At 46.2% G+C, this 16,761-nt stretch overlaps 2 protein-coding genes across 2 annotated transcripts; one reads left to right on the top strand and one right to left on the bottom strand.

The window, feature by feature from the left end:
* Window positions 1-5,828: 5,828 nt before the first annotated feature.
* On the bottom strand, window positions 5,829-7,791 carry LOC308160615 (uncharacterized protein; the record flags this gene model as incomplete). Its single annotated transcript, XM_080534560.1, has 4 exons — window positions 5,829-6,424; window positions 6,962-7,115; window positions 7,368-7,626; window positions 7,774-7,791. 4 exons carry the CDS (start codon window positions 7,789-7,791, stop codon window positions 6,199-6,201), a joined length of 657 nt encoding a protein of 218 aa, XP_080390686.1. The 3' UTR covers window positions 5,829-6,198.
* A 4,313-nt stretch (window positions 7,792-12,104) lies between these two features.
* Window positions 12,105-16,716, top strand: LOC308160614 (adenosine deaminase domain-containing protein 2-like; the record flags this gene model as incomplete). The annotated part of the gene is made up of 10 exons (XM_080534559.1): window positions 12,105-12,128; window positions 12,658-12,765; window positions 13,012-13,084; window positions 13,367-13,495; window positions 13,856-14,006; window positions 14,139-14,306; window positions 14,966-15,177; window positions 15,628-15,862; window positions 16,340-16,472; window positions 16,606-16,716. The coding sequence occupies 10 exons, from the start codon at window positions 12,105-12,107 to the stop codon at window positions 16,714-16,716; spliced, it is 1,344 nt and encodes a 447-aa protein (XP_080390685.1).
* Window positions 16,717-16,761: the final 45 nt, after the last annotated feature.

Raw genomic sequence — 16,761 nt, 5'->3', positions numbered from 1 at the left:
AGCCCTAGTGCGTCGCAGCAACCAGGAAGTAAATATACGCAGAAGATCCGGAGTTTCAAAATAAGAGTCCCATTTATTCTTGAAGTAACCAGGAAGTTAAAATACACAGAAGATCCGGAGTTTCAAAATAAGAGTCCCATTTATTCTGGCAGTAAATAAATGTCAGTTTTGACTGTAAAACGTCACAGTTGAATAAAACGAAATAAAAACACTAAGTGAGCAGTTTGAAGGGACTTTAATCTGTTAAAGAAAATAACAGCAGAGTTTGAATAAATATTTAAACATTGATAGCCTGTGAAAAGAGAAGGAAAATGGCTGAAGAGGACCAGTCCGTAGCTCAACTGAAAAAGGAGAGAAATTCAGCTAAATCCAACTTTAACCAAAAATCTGCCTTCATGCTCCGCGTTACACCCTCCATGGTCGAGAGCGAATTAAAGGTCCAGTGGCAGGCTTTCTCTAATGAAGCTGAGAAGCTCCTGGAAGCCAATAGTAGCTATGAAGAGGGTCTGCTTGCAGAAGCGGAAGAGGACCCCACCAAACTATCGGAACAACAGACGAGAGACATCGAGAAGGTGAGCAAAGACTGCATGACTAAATTGTCGAAGGTTGGCGATCTCGTAAAACTCCATCTGTGGTCAAGATACGGTGAAAGAAGAGTGTTGTTCGCGATCAGGGAGGCTGAACGAGCTAAAGAAGAGACAGAAGAGGTCCCATTGGGCCAGCTAGACCATGACTGCCATGAGAGACAAGTGCACCATTTAGAGGAGCTCACTACAGGAGCAGAGAAAGAGCTCTCTGTCTGGAGAGACTGGGCCCCTGTCGCTGCTATAGAAGACGTGGAGGGACGGCTGCATCATTTAATATCCTCAAAGAACAAGCTCAGGCGAGATAGAGACGCCGAGATAGGAAAAGCTCGAAAGGCAACTGAGGAAGAAGACCGCGCCCGCCGCACAACAGCTGAAGGAGACCGCCAGAGGGCTGAAGAGGAAGAACGCGCCAGACGCGCCCAGCTTATCCTGGCTCAACAGGCGGAGACTGAAGCACGGGCAGAGCTTGTTAAAGCCCAGCAAAAAGCGTTGGAGGAGACTCAAGCAGGCGCACGGGGTGGAAATGCAGCTACGAGAGGCATTCCAAAAGTGAGGCTGAAGCCTACAAGTCTCCCGACGTTTAGAGGTAGCATTCGGGAATACTACCGCTGGAGGAAGGATTGGGAAAGCCTACAGGAACAAGGCGATCCCTCCGGGTCTCCGGAAGTTAAGAAGTTTCAACTTCTGGAAAGTATAGAGGAGACCATAGTGAAGGATCTCAGGCTCGCGAGCCACAATACTGCCGAAGATGTCTTCAGGGTGCTAGAGAGTCGTTTCGGAAACAAGAATGCAATCACCAACCTGATCGTAGCAGAGCTGCAGAAGATTTCTCCAGTCAAAGAGCACCAATTCAGGAAGGTGATTGATCTGATCCGAATCACAGAGAAAGCTCTAGCAGACCTTAAAGATCTTGACAATGAAGTAGCCATCAAAAACCCTCTGGTGACTGGAGCCATTGAGAACAAACTGCCACTCACTTTGAAAAAGGAGTGGCTTACTTTCAAAATAGACCCCCGAAATGGTTTCCAGCCGGAGAGATACTTTGACACCTTCCTGGACTTCCTACAAAAGCAGGAAAGCATCCTCGAACAGTTGGAGCAGATGGAGATCACGGAGATCCCAGAGAAGAATACTGGGAAGAAGTTTGCTTTCACTAGAGCCACTGAGAGAGGCAGCGCTGATGACAATTGTGTTCTGTGCGAAGATAAACACAGAAGTAGGCTGTTCACCTGTAAGAAGTTCAGAGGCCTCGACTTGGCAGCAAGAAAGGCCGCGGTGAAGAAGTCTAGAGCCTGCCGGCTGTGCCTTTCATCACATGGCGCTGACGGAGAGTGTAACCTTAAATTCCTCTGCACCAAGAGAGGCTGCAAAGAAGGAGAGTCGTCAGACCACCATTACCTTCTCTGCCCCAGTAGAGACAGTAAGAGGGATGGTGGGGAAAAGAGAGAAACTCCAAGTAGCGGCGTTGAACGTGCAAGGAGGTTAACCGTTGAACAGGAAGAGGTCTTGTCCCAACTCGCTCCAGAGATTGCGCAAAAAGTCAGGAAAGCCTTCACAAATAAGACAGCAGTTACGAGCTGCACTAAAGCAAAAGCCGGGAAGCTCCTGGAAGAAAATGGAATAAAGGAGTGTCCGGTAATAATGATGCTCCTGGAGGTCACTGCTAACGACGGGCAACAAATTGGTGCTCTGATAGACCTAGCATCAGATACAAATTACATTACCCACGCGGCTGCAAGTAGGCTTGGCCTGAAGAGCGAGAAAATCACGCTAGTGGTGCAGGGCGTCGGAGGGATGACTGTGACAGCCAACACCAGAAGGTACCTCCTGAAGGTGAGGTTCAGGACCCCGGAAGGTGAAAGAGCCCACCAGTTGGTCTGCTACGGCTTAGATGAAATAGCCAAGGTGCACCATGCCATCGAGCCACAGCAACTGAAAAGGTTCTTCCCCGAGGTCAAGACCCAGGAGTTGGTCCGGCCAAGGAGTATTGAGCTCCTCATCAGCCAAAGAGAGGGGCGGCTGGTTCCCTGTCCCGTGAAGGTAGTAGGAGACCTGGTCCTGTGGGAAGGCCCACTTGGAAAGATTGTGAGTGGGACGCATCCCAATCTGTTTGAAGATGTGGAGACGGTGACCTACGAGTCCAAGACACACTTCGCCCGATCAATGAGAACAGCAGCGGCCAAGTATGAGGAAATCGTCAAGTGTATCGGGTGCTGCGAAGAGACCAGGGAGAGTGGACTGAGGCAGGAAAGCAACTCCAGAGTCCAGAGCTCAATGGCAACCAACAAAGAAGTGTTGGAAGACGATCCTGAAGAGGACATCGGGGAGTACGCCATCACGAGGGTGAACATTGGAGACCGTCCTGCTGGTTGCATTGCTCAACTGGCAATGAGGGAGACAGCAGGGCTACCTCAGTTCATTGAAAGGGAGGAAGAGCGTCGTGTCTTGGAGAAAGACAGCTACGTCGACGACATCTTGACTTCCCATGATGATCTGAAGATGCTCGACACCATCACGAGTGGAGTGGAGGAGATCTTGAGCGCTGGAGGATTCTTTCTAAAGCCGTGGGTCCGGTCTGGCCAAGGTGGGAGGAGAAAGGACGGCGCCAGAACCTGTGGAGGGGAGAGGCCTGGAGCGACATCCAAAACCCTGATGCTACCGAATCAGCTGAAAGACGAGGATAATAAGGCCCTTGGCATTGGGTATCTCGTGGATTCCGACCAGCTCTACGTGATGACATCAGTATACTTCTCCAAGAGAAAAGGAAAGATGAGGACAGGCCTCAACCTCAAGGTAGAAGAAGTCCGGGAGAGTACACCCAACGGCTTGTCAAGGAGAGAGCTGCTGAGCCAAGTGGCTGGCCTATACAATCCAATTGGCCTGGTGTCCCCGGCCAAACAAAAAGGAAACATCCTTGTAAGAAGAGCCTTCCAAGAGGCAGGAGGCGGGAACTCAGCCAAGGAAACGTGGGACCCTGGGAAGACAGGGTCTCCAACCGAGTGGTCGTGGATCCCCGGTGAGTGCAATGTGGCCGACATCATCACAAGAGGAGCAGTTCCTGAAGAACTGAGCGAAAATTCTCTGTGGCAGAATGGACCTGGATTCCTGGAGAAGCCTTTTGAGGAGTGGCCCGTGAAATCAGCGGCAGAAGTGGCAGCTGATGCTCGAGAAAGTGTGAACAAGCTCAAACGGAAGGCCTTCTCAGGAGCGCTCACCAGGGCCCAAGCTAACGTGAGGACCGAAAAAGAGAAAAGAAAGGCTCTGGCAAGCTGCCCGGGGTCGTCCTCCACCGGGATGTCAGGAGGATGGTTGTTCTCCTCCCCATTGAGGAACAAGGGACATTGGTAGCCTCCCTAGACTAGTAGCTAGATCGGCTAGGTGGGAGGTGTACTGTCCAGTTAGGATGGGGTGTGTTCAGTGTGCATATTTTAGTCTATAAAATGGGACAAATGTGACATTTTATTTGAAATGTTATTTGAATAATTATTAGTTATTATTAATTATTAATTATTAGATACTTGTAACATTATTTTGAGTTATGCCTCATAACTGCGTGGGAATTGTTTGATTATATAGATCAGGTATGCGTAGGGATATTGGGGGCTGTGATTAGGTTAGGTGCTTAAATAGTGGGAGACCGTGCGTAGGGATTCATTGTGTGATGCCAGGACGCGAGGGATGCCACGGTTAGTGTGTTTGATGCGTGCTTTGTGTAACATTTATATGCTTTGTTTTAGTCTTTGAATGTGTCAGAGCTGTGTATTCATGTATGTTTTGTTGTCTGCATTCGCAGGTTTTACAATCTATTCAATTTTCATAAAGAATAAGAAAAACGAGTTGAATGGTATCCGTGTCCCTTCAGTCCAGCCTTTCGGTCGGCAAGTAGACCGAACAGTCATCAATGTTCACACAAGCCCGAATTGGAAATTCTCAATTAATTGTTTCTTATGAATACTGAAGGATAGATGATTCACTTACTTAGACAGATATTGTAAATCGATTTGCATGAAGGCTTCAGTTAAATGTAAAAAAACAACAACATTAAATTAAATTAAGTATCAAACCGGCATCCTTCAGACCTCTAGCTGGCTGCCTTAACCCCTGCGCCCCTTTTACACCTTTTTATTTATCTATCACACTATCAAACTGTATAGAGTGAGTGAAAGAAGGATTTTTTTATTTTGATAGCCTACATGACAAAGTCTTGGACTCTATGCAGTCCATCAGACTTGCATAGGATAATATCTGGCTAGGTTCAACTGAGACAAATAACCCACATACACTCATCGTATGTGTAAGAGGATTTTTTTTTTTAGGATTTGTTTACTCCTAAACTACTAGAGTAAAAGACAAATTACATGCTATATGAGTTTAGATCTATGACTTTAGATTTTAAAAAATGATCCTCTTCAGAGTCTCAGATACTTCCTGGGGGTGCACATACAGGATGACCTGTCCTGGAAGAACAACACAGTAGCCACCATCAAGAAGGCACAACAGCGGCTCTACTTCCTGAGAGTCCTCAGGAAGGAACACAACAAGCAGGAGATACTGGTGGCCTTCTACCGCGGCGCAGTGGAGAGCATCCTCACCTACGGCATCTGCAACTGGTTCTCCAGCTGCACAACCGCGAAGAGAAATGCGCTACAGAGAGTCGTGAGAACAGCCCAGAAGATCACCGGCGCCCCCCTCCCCTCTCTGGAAGAGCTGTACAACACACGCTGTCTCAGGAAGGCCTCCAAGATCTCCAGAGACCCAACCCACCCTGGGTACGAACACTTTGCCCGGCTGCCCTCGAAAAGGCGGTACAGGACCATGGCCGCAAGGACAAACAGACTGAAGCACAGCTTCTACCCCAGGGCCATCCAGGCCCTGAACACAGCAAAGACCTAGGTTCTGGGCCCTGGACAGTCTGGACGGATTGATGGCAGCTGCTGGATTGAAAAAATCAAGTGTAGTGCTGAGGCACAAATGTGTACATTTCAAGCCTGCAAACTGCGACACATGAATGTGCAATAACACTATGTGCAATATGACAACCCTAGTCGTCTTACCTGTACAGTATAGTATAGTGGATAGTGTACATAGCCTTTATTTATGTAAACCAGCTCCTTTCCCTTCTTGTTTTTTTGTTGTTTTGTTTTTCTTTCCTAGCACCAGGGGAGCCACCCCTCCCAAATTTCGTTGTTTGGTACCTGTACTATAGCAATGACAATAAAGACCATTCATTCATTCATTTATTTGTTGATATTTGACATAGACAGTATATAGTGCACTGTAATGGAACATTCCAATAATGATTTATTGAAGGACACAAATCAACAGATCACATCAACACATCATAATCACAAGCATAAATTAATCAAATGTACCTTTAACATTTTATGCTAGCTCTAAGCAGCTGGATTAATGTATTTGTTTAGCCCAATTTGTTTTAGCATCAATGTAAATGTGTCAGAGAAACGTATATACACACCCATAGTCACGGGACAGAAATGCCTGTTTATCAGGGTTAGTCTTTATTATGACCTTTACAGGCAAAATAAACTCAACTGCATAGAGTCAAGACACTTGAATGTAACTGAACTTCAACATGGAGTAGTAAAGAGCTCTACAGGATGTAGGCCTTGCGCCCATCGATGTCCCCTGAGGTGGAGTAACCCATGTCGTTGACGGGCCAGCTTCCTGGACTCGGGGCCAGGGAGCGGATGATGTGCTGGAAGTGGACTCCCTCGGGGGTGATCGCCACGCGGGGCAAGTACAATCTGACGTGATTATCCTGACCCGGCCAGAATGCATTCGGGTCGGCACGGCGACAGGACGGCGCCTTCATGTTCCTGATCCAAACACATACAAAGCACACATTTATGTAGCGGGGGTGATCGGTGGCTCAATCGGTAGAGCCGGTGTCTAATGATCGCCAAAGTCGGCAGCTTGCAGCGGTTCGAATCCCTGGTGGGCCGCGTGTCGAAGTGTCCCTGAGCAAGGCACTAAACCCCTAATTGCTCCGGGGTCGCCTGTGACCCGTTGCCTAGACACCATAAATGCATTTCGTTGTACTCTGCAATGACAAACTTTGAATCCCATAATGCCTAAGACTATAGAAGAATATTGAAAACCACAAATCCCAATGGGATGTTAAGTGGATGTTTCCAAGACTACTGTCGGTGGCCGCTTGCCATAGTAACAGAGGAGGATGTGACATCATTATCTGGGTGTACTCTGTCTTGTGTCTGACCTCGCCGCACAGGCCAAGCCAGTGGAGGACACACATGTTACATTAACATTAAAGTAACACACTGTATGTGAGTGTAATAATAATATGACCTGTATATCTGTACGTGGACGTGCCGATGAATGAAGCCGCTACTCACGTCTCCTTGCTAACTTGGCGTGGAGCAGCCTTCACCCCCCACCTAGGTCTGCTGTTGCTCAAGCTCATCCAGCCCCTGTGACGGCCGGACCCCAGCTGCCTCAGGACAGGACCCTCAGGATCGTCCAGGACATGGTCCCCAGGGTGCAGCAGCACTGAGGAGCAGGACAGACACACACACGCACACACACATATGAACAGACACACACACACATACACACACACACACACATACGCACGGACACACACACACATGCATACACACATACACGCAGGCACAGACACACACACTCTGTTTTGTTTGAATGTGTCAGAGTAATATAACACTACTCTATAGGTCATTGCTTAGGTGCGTCTGTGCAGTCTGAGTGTTTATGCATGTTTGCACATTTGGTACTATGTTTCACCTCTCTCCAGTGTGGACTGGTTGACCGTGACCCCCTTGATGTGACATCGGTCCAGTGACTCCAGGTACTCTCTCAGACACTGCCTCCTGAACCTGTCCACGGCATGGCCCGTGGCCCCCCGCAGAGAGGACGGGTGGGGGTGGGGGTGGGCGCCCTGGGTGGAGTTCCCTGTACAGGCCGTCCTCACGTCCTGTAAACATGACCCCGAGGACGTCAGAGGCACCTCTATAGATATTAATATCCAGGCTAGACTATATTTCTATAGTGGAGAAAATGCCCGGTGGAGAGATTTTGATCTTTAACTCTTAAGGGAGGGAGGAATTATTCTTAATCATAGAATTAAAATGTATTTCGTCCGGCAACATGGTGTTGTTGTCCTTGTAGCGGCATTGGTTTGGAACCACACATTTGTGAGGTAAGACATGTCAACACAATATATGCTCTTTATTCCAAAGCGCTTTATAATGGCATTTCATTCACCCATTCACACACCAATGGCGGCAAGCTACCATGCAAGGCGCCGGCTCGCTCATTGGGAGCAATTTGGAGTTCAGTGTCTTGCCCAAGGACACCTCGAAATGTGGCCAGCCGAGGTTCAACCCCCCCCCCCACCCCCAGTCTGTCACTCCCCTCACCTTCCCCCTGGAGCGGTGGTGCCGCTGGATGTGAATCTGCTCCTCCTGCTCTCTCTCTGTCTCCCTCGCCGTCACGTCCCCCCCCCTCCCTGCCGCTCAGACTGGACACTATAGGCTAACTCAGATTTCTGGTTTGTCCTAATCTTTTGTTATACACTGAAGCAATAAGCACCACCTTCCCGAACACAGTTCTGAGGTTCTCTCTGCTGATGATTTTAGAGGGAAGTAAATAGGTTTTTTAATAGGTTTAATAAGTCTAGAACATGCAACATCTTGACCAGCTCGATTCTAATTGACCTTGGTCTCAGGAGGTGTCAGAGGAAAACGCGGGACTGGTGCAGGCGTCCTCTCCGTCTGTTTCTCTCTCTCCAGAACCAGCATCTCCAGCTCAGTCACCCGCGGCTTGTTGTTAATCCACTTGGTCAAATCTGCGATATTATCTAAATCTTGACGCAAACGCCTCCTTTGGGTAATCCAGTCTTGCAGATTCGCGACATCAATCCCCCTGTCTCGGTCCCCAGCTGCTGACTCGTTGAACGGCAGATCACTTCTTATCAGAACTTGGCGTGGAGGGGTTTGCCCCGAGTTCAATGTGTCTGTTAGAGGGTCCAGTTACGGATTGCAGCCTCCTGTAAATGTTTTTTGAGAGTGGTTTTGAAGGTGGGCAGTGTTTTGCACTCCTTTAAGATTATAGGAAGGGCGTTCCACATTTTTACTGCATAGTTTGCAAACGAGTTTAACCCCTTGTTTGTGGTGCAACGCGGTTGAACGTGGTTCGTGGAGCTTCCTCTGGTATTGTATGTGTGGACGTTGTTCACTTTTTGGAAGTATGTTGACAGGTACTTGGGTGTCTTTGTGGTGTAGCGTATCTTGAAGACCAGGCCCAGTGCAAGCTGCTGCACTCTGTCAACTACTCGTAGCCAATCAAGGCTCAAAAAATGAGCAGCGGTTAGATGTGTCCTAGGGTTGAGGCCTAGCAAAAGCCTAACCAGTTTATTTTGGGCTGTCTGGAGTCTTGTTTTTTGGGCCTTTGTGGTTCTATAGTACCATGATGTTACGGCATAGTCGAAGTGACATTGAATGAGAGCTCCTGATAGGGTCCTCAGTGTGTTTTTACTGACAAGTGAGGATATCCTGTACAAGAATCTAGTTCTATGGTTCACTTTTTTGATTACTTTTGCTGCCATTTTATCTCCGGAAAGATTTGCCTCTAAGATGGAGCCCAGGTATGTAATATCCTCTTTTCTTGTGATATTAATGTTACCCACTTTTATTTTGAAATTTACAGCCTTTCTGAGTTTAGATGGGGATCCGTATAGGATGGTTTCAGTTTTACCTAGGTGTATTGATAGTTTATTGTCAGCTAGCCAGATGCAGATTCTACTCAGTTCAGTGCTTAGCGCTTTTTCCACCTGCAATATGTCCCTGTCAGAGACCAGCAGAGCCGAGTCATCCGCGAACAGGAACAAATTGCAATCACATGCTGATGACATGTCATTCACATATATTAGGAACAGTAAAGGTCCCAATATGCTTCCTTGTGGAACGCCGCAGGTCACTGGGAGGGGGGGGGACAGTGTTCCGTTCACACTAACCACCTGTTCCCTCCCCTCTAAGTAGGATTGCATCCAGCTCACCGATGTTCTATCGAACCCAATTGCTTTCAGTTTATCTAACAATATGTGGTGATCTACTGTGTCGAAGGCCTTCTGGAGGTCCAGCATGACCATGCCGCAGTACTTGCCCGAGTTCACCTCATGGTTGATGTGGTCGTTCAAATAGAGAAGGCATGTGTCAGTGGAATGGGATGTTCTGAATCCTGATTGAAATTCATACATCAGATTTTTTTCGGTAAGGTACCTATCAACCTGTTCATAAACTATTTTTTCCATAAGTTTCGAGATGGAATTAAGAATAGAAACAGGTCGGTAGTTGCCTGGGTCTAATTTGCTTCCTTTTTTATACAGTGGGGTTACCCTTGCTATTTTAAAGTCAAGGGGGACGTGTCCCTGTTTGATGGAGAGGTTTATTATGTGGGTGATGATTGGGGTAATGGAGGCAGCTGAGTCTTTTAGAAATCTGGCTGGAATATTGTCATGGCCCGTGGCCTTTTCTGAGTGTAGAGCGCCCAGTTTTTTAAACACCTCATCGTTTGACACCATGGAGAGTTTAAAATCATCTTTGCGTACACCCAGTTGACACCCAGTTCTACCCAGCGTAGAACGCACGGATGTTCTCTACACCATAACGCCCTGAGTGGGGTGGTAGATTGTTAACTAATTTAGTGGCTATGGTTGTAAAGAAAGTGTTTAAGCACTTAGCCACATCCAGCTTGTCTGTAAGGAGAGAATCTCCAGATTTTATGCTGATGTTTGTAGACCTAGTTTTGAGTTTTTGACTCAAAAACTAAACGCTGGGCCTCAAAAACTAAACGCTGGGCCTTCTTAGTAGCAAAATCTTTAATAAGATCCTTGAAATCTAGTGATAAAGCCAACTTGCTGTGCTGCTGTCATTGTCCTTTGTTACTTCTTGCTCTTCTTCTTCTGCCTCTTTACCTCTGCTCTCCTCTCTGGCTGCCTGGCTTGAAGAGGGCCCTGGCATGGAGTATCCATAGGTACATAATTCATAATATGTCCTATAATAGTATTAACATAGTAATACATACATTACACCAGATTAGCTAACTTAAATGTTATCTAGCTAGCTAACAATATTATTAAGATGCCAGTGGTCAATGTTATTGCAATTACTGGAAGAACTATTAACTAAATATTAATATTAGCTAAAGTTGTATTCAATGCTTGCATGGTAATGCAGCATACATTAAAATATTCAAAATCTTAATGTTAACCCCAAAATCCTACTGCTCACCTCCTTCTCCTTCAACTGGGAGGTGGGCTGAGGGAAGGAGTCCTGATCCTGGAGCTGCATCTGTGCATGACGTGATTAGCATGTAACATTATACTAGTTAGCTAGCTATAGCAAGAGTGCATAGCTGCTGGATACAAATTCACTGAGCTCTAATAATCTATATTTGGACCAAAATTGCCCTCATCTCATACATTTAACTGAAATTATACTGACAGTGCACTGTAAGTTAACTTTACTTGAAGTTAATGTTAATTAGCTATAGCGAGTGTTGTGTACCTACTGTGGTTAGTAGGCTACTCAAATAAACACGGAGAAACGGACTGTAGTTTACTAGTTTCTTTACTTGGAGAAATGACCACGTTACATTGCATGTCACTTCCTACATAGGAATGCTGGGAGGTACGTCCAACAGGTACGTAATCACGTAGTGACGTAACATACTCAGGCCAGGTAGAATAAACAATGCTAGAGCAATAGATGCAAACCCAAATACTCTACAGCGAGCTAACTAGATCATCCACGCAGTGATTAGATCACTAAACCACTGTTGTCTAGGATAGCCTACATGTTATGGGCCCCAAAAGAAGGTCTGTGAATGAATACCTTTCTTCTTCTTTTTTTTACTTTGTGACTAGCTGTCGCCCTTTTTTGTCACTCTCCTCGTTCTTTACTTTTACTTTTCTCTTTTGAGACCCTGACTTTGGCTTTGGCTTTCACGACATCGTCTCTCTCCTTGTCAGTCTATTTGCGGTAACGTTTCCCAACCCTCTCCTCGGGGCACCCCAGCCGCACCACATATTTGATCTGTTCCACCACCAGCACACCTGATTCAACTAATCAAGTACAAAGCAATTATGGTTTAGTTGAATCAGGTGTGCTGGTAGCAGCTCGCCCGCGGTGGACTGAACCATGCAATGAATAAATAGAGGGGTAAATAATAAGGCTCAATTTTGTTAAACATAGAGAAACAAAACTCCAGTTTGTTTCTTTTGTGAGTTTTTTTAATACATAGAATTATAATTTGAAGTCGGCTACATTAACGTCCTTATGATAATAATAATAATAATAATAATAATATTTATAAATATAATGTATTTTTTTAAAATGATTATCATGCGCCCCTGTCAGTGCTGGGCGCTTAGAATCGTCCTAACTTACCACCCCCTAGCGGCGCCCCTGTATGTGCAGTATAACTTATGTTCAGTCACATCTATCCCTGCGTTGTCATATCATGAGCCCGGTATCAACAAGCCAGGTAAGATAAAACGATAAATATCTCTCACAGAGATCATTCTTACAACACAGAGTAATGCTATATATTAGCTCCTTAACTTCACTCATACAGTAAATGAATGAACTTAACTAATACAGTAATTGAGTCTGCACAGCGCCACCTGCTAGCTAGTAGGATAGCGAGCTAATTAGTTTAGCCAAAACTGCACGTGCGCTTTTTTTTTCTTCTTCCACCATACTTCAACCACAGATGTCGTTCGGGATGCCAGCAGCATTTTAATGTGAGGGAGACATTTGCAGATAATCATACACACGGTTCTAGTGTTGTTGTATCAGAAAATGTTTTTATGAAAAAATTCACGAAAGCATCTCATAAGATGCCAGTCCAGTGCAGTGGTACTACAATGCTAGGTCTTAACACGGACTACCATCACAATGGCCTACCGTTCAGATGTATCCTTTAGCCTTTATTTTAGTTTACGAATGGCATCTATTTCTAACAACTGATGCATGTGTTAAATGAATTCCCATGTGTTCTGTGTTCACTGCAGGTACTAATCATGGTGGACGAAGATGTTGTACGTAGCCGGCTGCCTAGAACGGCGGCCTCTCTTATGCACAGGGGCAGCAGCAGCGGCGCTTTTGGAGGACATTTCTGTGTAAGTGGTGACACTGATTCCAGTAACCCAGACGTTTTTGGGGCTCTGCTACCAGAGGACTATAGGCCCCTGAGGTCTTCCCTCGCCAAACCCCTGCATAGCCTTATACTGCCTGACCCAATGCTGGAGGAGGAGGAGGAGAAGGAGAAGGAGAAGGAGAAGGAGAAGGAGGACGACTCTGATGATGACGACAGTGATAGCGACGACAGTGATGGCCTCTCCCTCCTTGGCACATCCCCACCCAAGTTGGACAACAGCTTCCTAAAATTGGGGCTCCAGGACCAGTCAAACAACCTGCAGAGCAGCCCCAAGAGTGAAGGTTAGGGGCCAGGTGCTCTCACTTGATGATCAAACTGATATTGAATTCATATTAAACAACTTGTGAGTGTATTTAGAAGGGAACAGGTTATTTTGTGATGGAAGTCAGTGGAAACATTCACAGCTAGGCTTGAGGATTATAACATGGGGCATAAACCTGTTTGCCTTTTCTAACAGTTTGATTGAATAGTCTTCCATACTGTAGCCTACATACTGCATGATCTGCCAAGAGTCAGGGTTAGTACATCTCTTCTTCTGACTCTGAAAACATCTGCTTTTCTAGTGGGTTACACTGACTGGCACATGCATCGGATGGCAGCAGTGTCCAGTAACGTGTTTGACGACCTCCTGGGGGAGTGTGCCCAGTTCCACAGCTGCAAGAGCAGCCTGGCTGCCTTCGTCCTGGAGAGAGGTGAGGTCTTCTCTCTGCTCACTGGGGAATCTCAGGGATGCAAACTAGTCACCTTTTCCATTTTTAATCCAAAATCACGTCTTTTTTTTTTTTTATGCATCCGAACCCCCCAAGAAGGTCTGTTTCCACAACTCTCGTTGACCTTCTCACCTTTTCAACTCCGTCCCTGGAATCTATTCAATAATAATACACTACAAAAATATGTTAACGACTGTAAATGACACCTATTTTTGATGAGCATGTCTAATGTACGCACACACAGTTTATGTGTCGTCCATGTGTGTTTTATATATATATATATGTGTCTATAGATTGTGAATAGTTTATGGATGTGATTCTCCCACATTATTCCCTCTCCAGAGCTGTGTGACACTTGGGGCCAGTCCTATGTGCGCTACAACGTTGTGGCGTTGGGCACGGGCGAGTCAAGCTGCAGTGACTGGCTCTGCTTCAGTGGCACCATGGTGCATGACTGCCATGCCATGGTCATCGCCAAACGGGCTCTCCAAAGGTACATCAGCCTGACAGGAGTTTTGTTGGATCGTCTGGACTTACTTACTCACTTCACTCACTTGTTTGGTTTGTTTAGCTATTAATACTGGAGACTAGCAAATGATGTGTCCGATCCTGTATTTCTATTCAGGTTCTTGTACAAGCAGCTTCTGCTGTTCTTCAGCCATGACCCAAAGTGCAAGGAGCGCTCCATCTATGAGGGAAACTCAGACAGCCACCTGCTCCAGCTCAAGCCCAAAACCTACCTTCACCTCTACACCAACCAGACCCCAAGAGGGGCAGCACAGTGCGGTTACATGTGAGTGTTAGGGATGCTCCGATTTATCGGCCACCGATTTAAATCGGCCGATTTCACTCCAAATGACTCGATCGGTGATCGGCAAAAATGGCCGATCGCAAAAACCGATCTTTTTTTTCTTTTCTTTTTTTCCCTGGGGAAGACAGATAACTGAACAGAAAACATAGGAGGATGTAACAGTATGTAAACCATGAAGGCCACGTTTATGATGTCTTTTATACAGCCATATCACTGACTTGGGCTTCAGGCCCTAACTGGGTGATAGGCCAGACTTTTACTATGCCATAAAAATGGGTCTGCGTTTGCTTGGTGCCTAATGGATCAAAACTTTTGTCTAAAAAGCAAAAAATATGTAGGCTATCCAGTCAGTAGGCCTACAGTTATGTATTTTTAAAAAATCGGTATCGGTTGATCTTGAGGGAAAAAATCGGTGATCGGTATCGGACCCAAAAATCCAGATCGGAGCATCCCTAGTGAGTGTGCATTTTCATACTGGCTGCGCTTGAGTGTCCAATGCGGAAATCTTAATTGCTTGCATCCACTCAGAAGTGTAAGAATTGGATGGGAATTACATTTTGGGGCAGTTTACATTTCACTAATTTAGTGATCTAATTGAGTGACCCAGTGAGAGTGATTGTGTGCATCCTCTGTCCCCATAGGAAGTCCCAGAATCTCTACAGTTCCCTGATGCTGCAGTACCATGCTAAGGGCTCTCTGATCCCTGTGTCTCTCCTCCATCCGGGTGTGTGGGGCGCCCGGGTCTGCTGCATGTCCGACAGTGACAAACTTTGCCGCTGGGCCGTCACCGGGGTCCAGGGGGCGCTGCTGAGCCACTTCATTGAGCCACTCTACATCATCAATGTGGTCCTAGGTAAGTAACCAAGGATGCATTACAATCACAGTAGCATAGGCCGCCCTCCCTTGTAGGACTGACGGACAGTGCCCCAGTGACACTGGGAGGTATTAAGCCTCTAGTCCCCCCCGTCCCCCGGCCAGGAATGGCTGTTCTATGTTCTACGGTAAGTAGCCGTTGACGGCTTTGGTTTTCAAACCATAATACAAACACAACAACCAGAATCTTAATGCTGACTTTTGGTACATTTTGAAATAGTCACCGAATCTTTCTCAATCTAGTCTGTTTTCCCTGAATAATGTGCTGTGTAATACTGGTGTGTGATACTTTTCTCAGGCTTGTTCTAATATTTTATCTTTATCTTGACAATTCTCAGCAATCTACAGCAGTGTTCTAGAATTGTATTGGGGCCTTAACTGGTTAAGAAGGAATTTTGAGAACTTGGTTCTGGTTTACTGGTCCGTTCAGGTGACTCCAGCTATAACTTGGACAACGTGTCGGACGCAATCAACAATCGCCTGGGGGATGACTGGGAGGAGCAGCTGGTCCCACCCTTTAGGAAACAGAGGATATTCTTCCTCGGTTGTGACGGGGTGGCGCCTCAACACAGCTCTCGCCACGGCAAAGACCTCAGCATCAACTGGTGCCTCGGGGACCTGAGCATCGAGGTGCTGGACAGCACAACAGGCTTTGTTGTCGATGGGTAAGTCAATGGTGCTACTGGTAGACGATGCTCGTAACATGGGAACAATTTAAGTATTTTTGATGAAACATAGATGATCTCGATGACTACTTTCATACTTACCGTACTTGGTATACTACCATTACAATGAAGTCTGATGGGTACTGAAGACCCATCTCTTCAGACTACATCTTGCCTGTCCATCTTGACTGTAAAGACCTCTTCACTCCCCACTACCCTGTACAGTTCCTCTACTGTATATATAAAAAAGATCCTTCCTTCTTCTAGCATTGTGACTGCCAATAGCACCTGCTCCTAGCATAGATTTGTTCTTATGATGACTGATGTGATTCACTTACTTGTTAGACACGTTTGTAAGTTGCTTTGGATAAAAGCGTCTGGTAAATGTCAAACATTTAAAAACAAATTATGTAAATGTATAATTTCATTGTGGAGGGAGCTTTCTATGTAGGCGTAATGCTCTCTCTGGCCCCTTAGCTCTCCAACTGTGAGTGGGCCTGGCTTCTCCAGCAGACTGTGCAAGAGAGCCCTCTACTGTTACTTCTGCAAAATTGCAAAGCTGAGTGGGCAAAGTTCTCTACTGAACCTCCAAACCTGTCACAGTGCCAAGGTGAGTTGTTGAGCCATGAATCAGTAGATATCCTGGCACCCTTGGACCTGTATTTGTCTGCACTGCATATAGGCCAAGATTGTGTTGACAGCATGAATGTGAATTTTGTGTGATGTGTTCCTTCTTGTTTCAGTTGGAAGGCAGTCTCTATCAGAATGCCAAGATGGTTGTCAAGCACCAGTTCCTCTCCAATGGCGCAGGACCCTGGGACTCCAAACACCTGGTCGACAGCTTCAGCCACTGAGTCCCATGGGTGTGGGCGTAGTTTTGTTTCAAAGAGGAGTTTGAA

Source organism: Nansenia antarctica (assembly GCF_963989245.1).
Source record: "Nansenia antarctica genome assembly, chromosome: 6".
Classification (NCBI taxonomy): Eukaryota; Metazoa; Chordata; class Actinopteri; order Argentiniformes; family Microstomatidae; genus Nansenia; species Nansenia antarctica.
The sequence above is the reverse complement of the archived record's forward strand: the minus strand, read 5'-3'. Positions and strand labels throughout refer to the sequence as shown.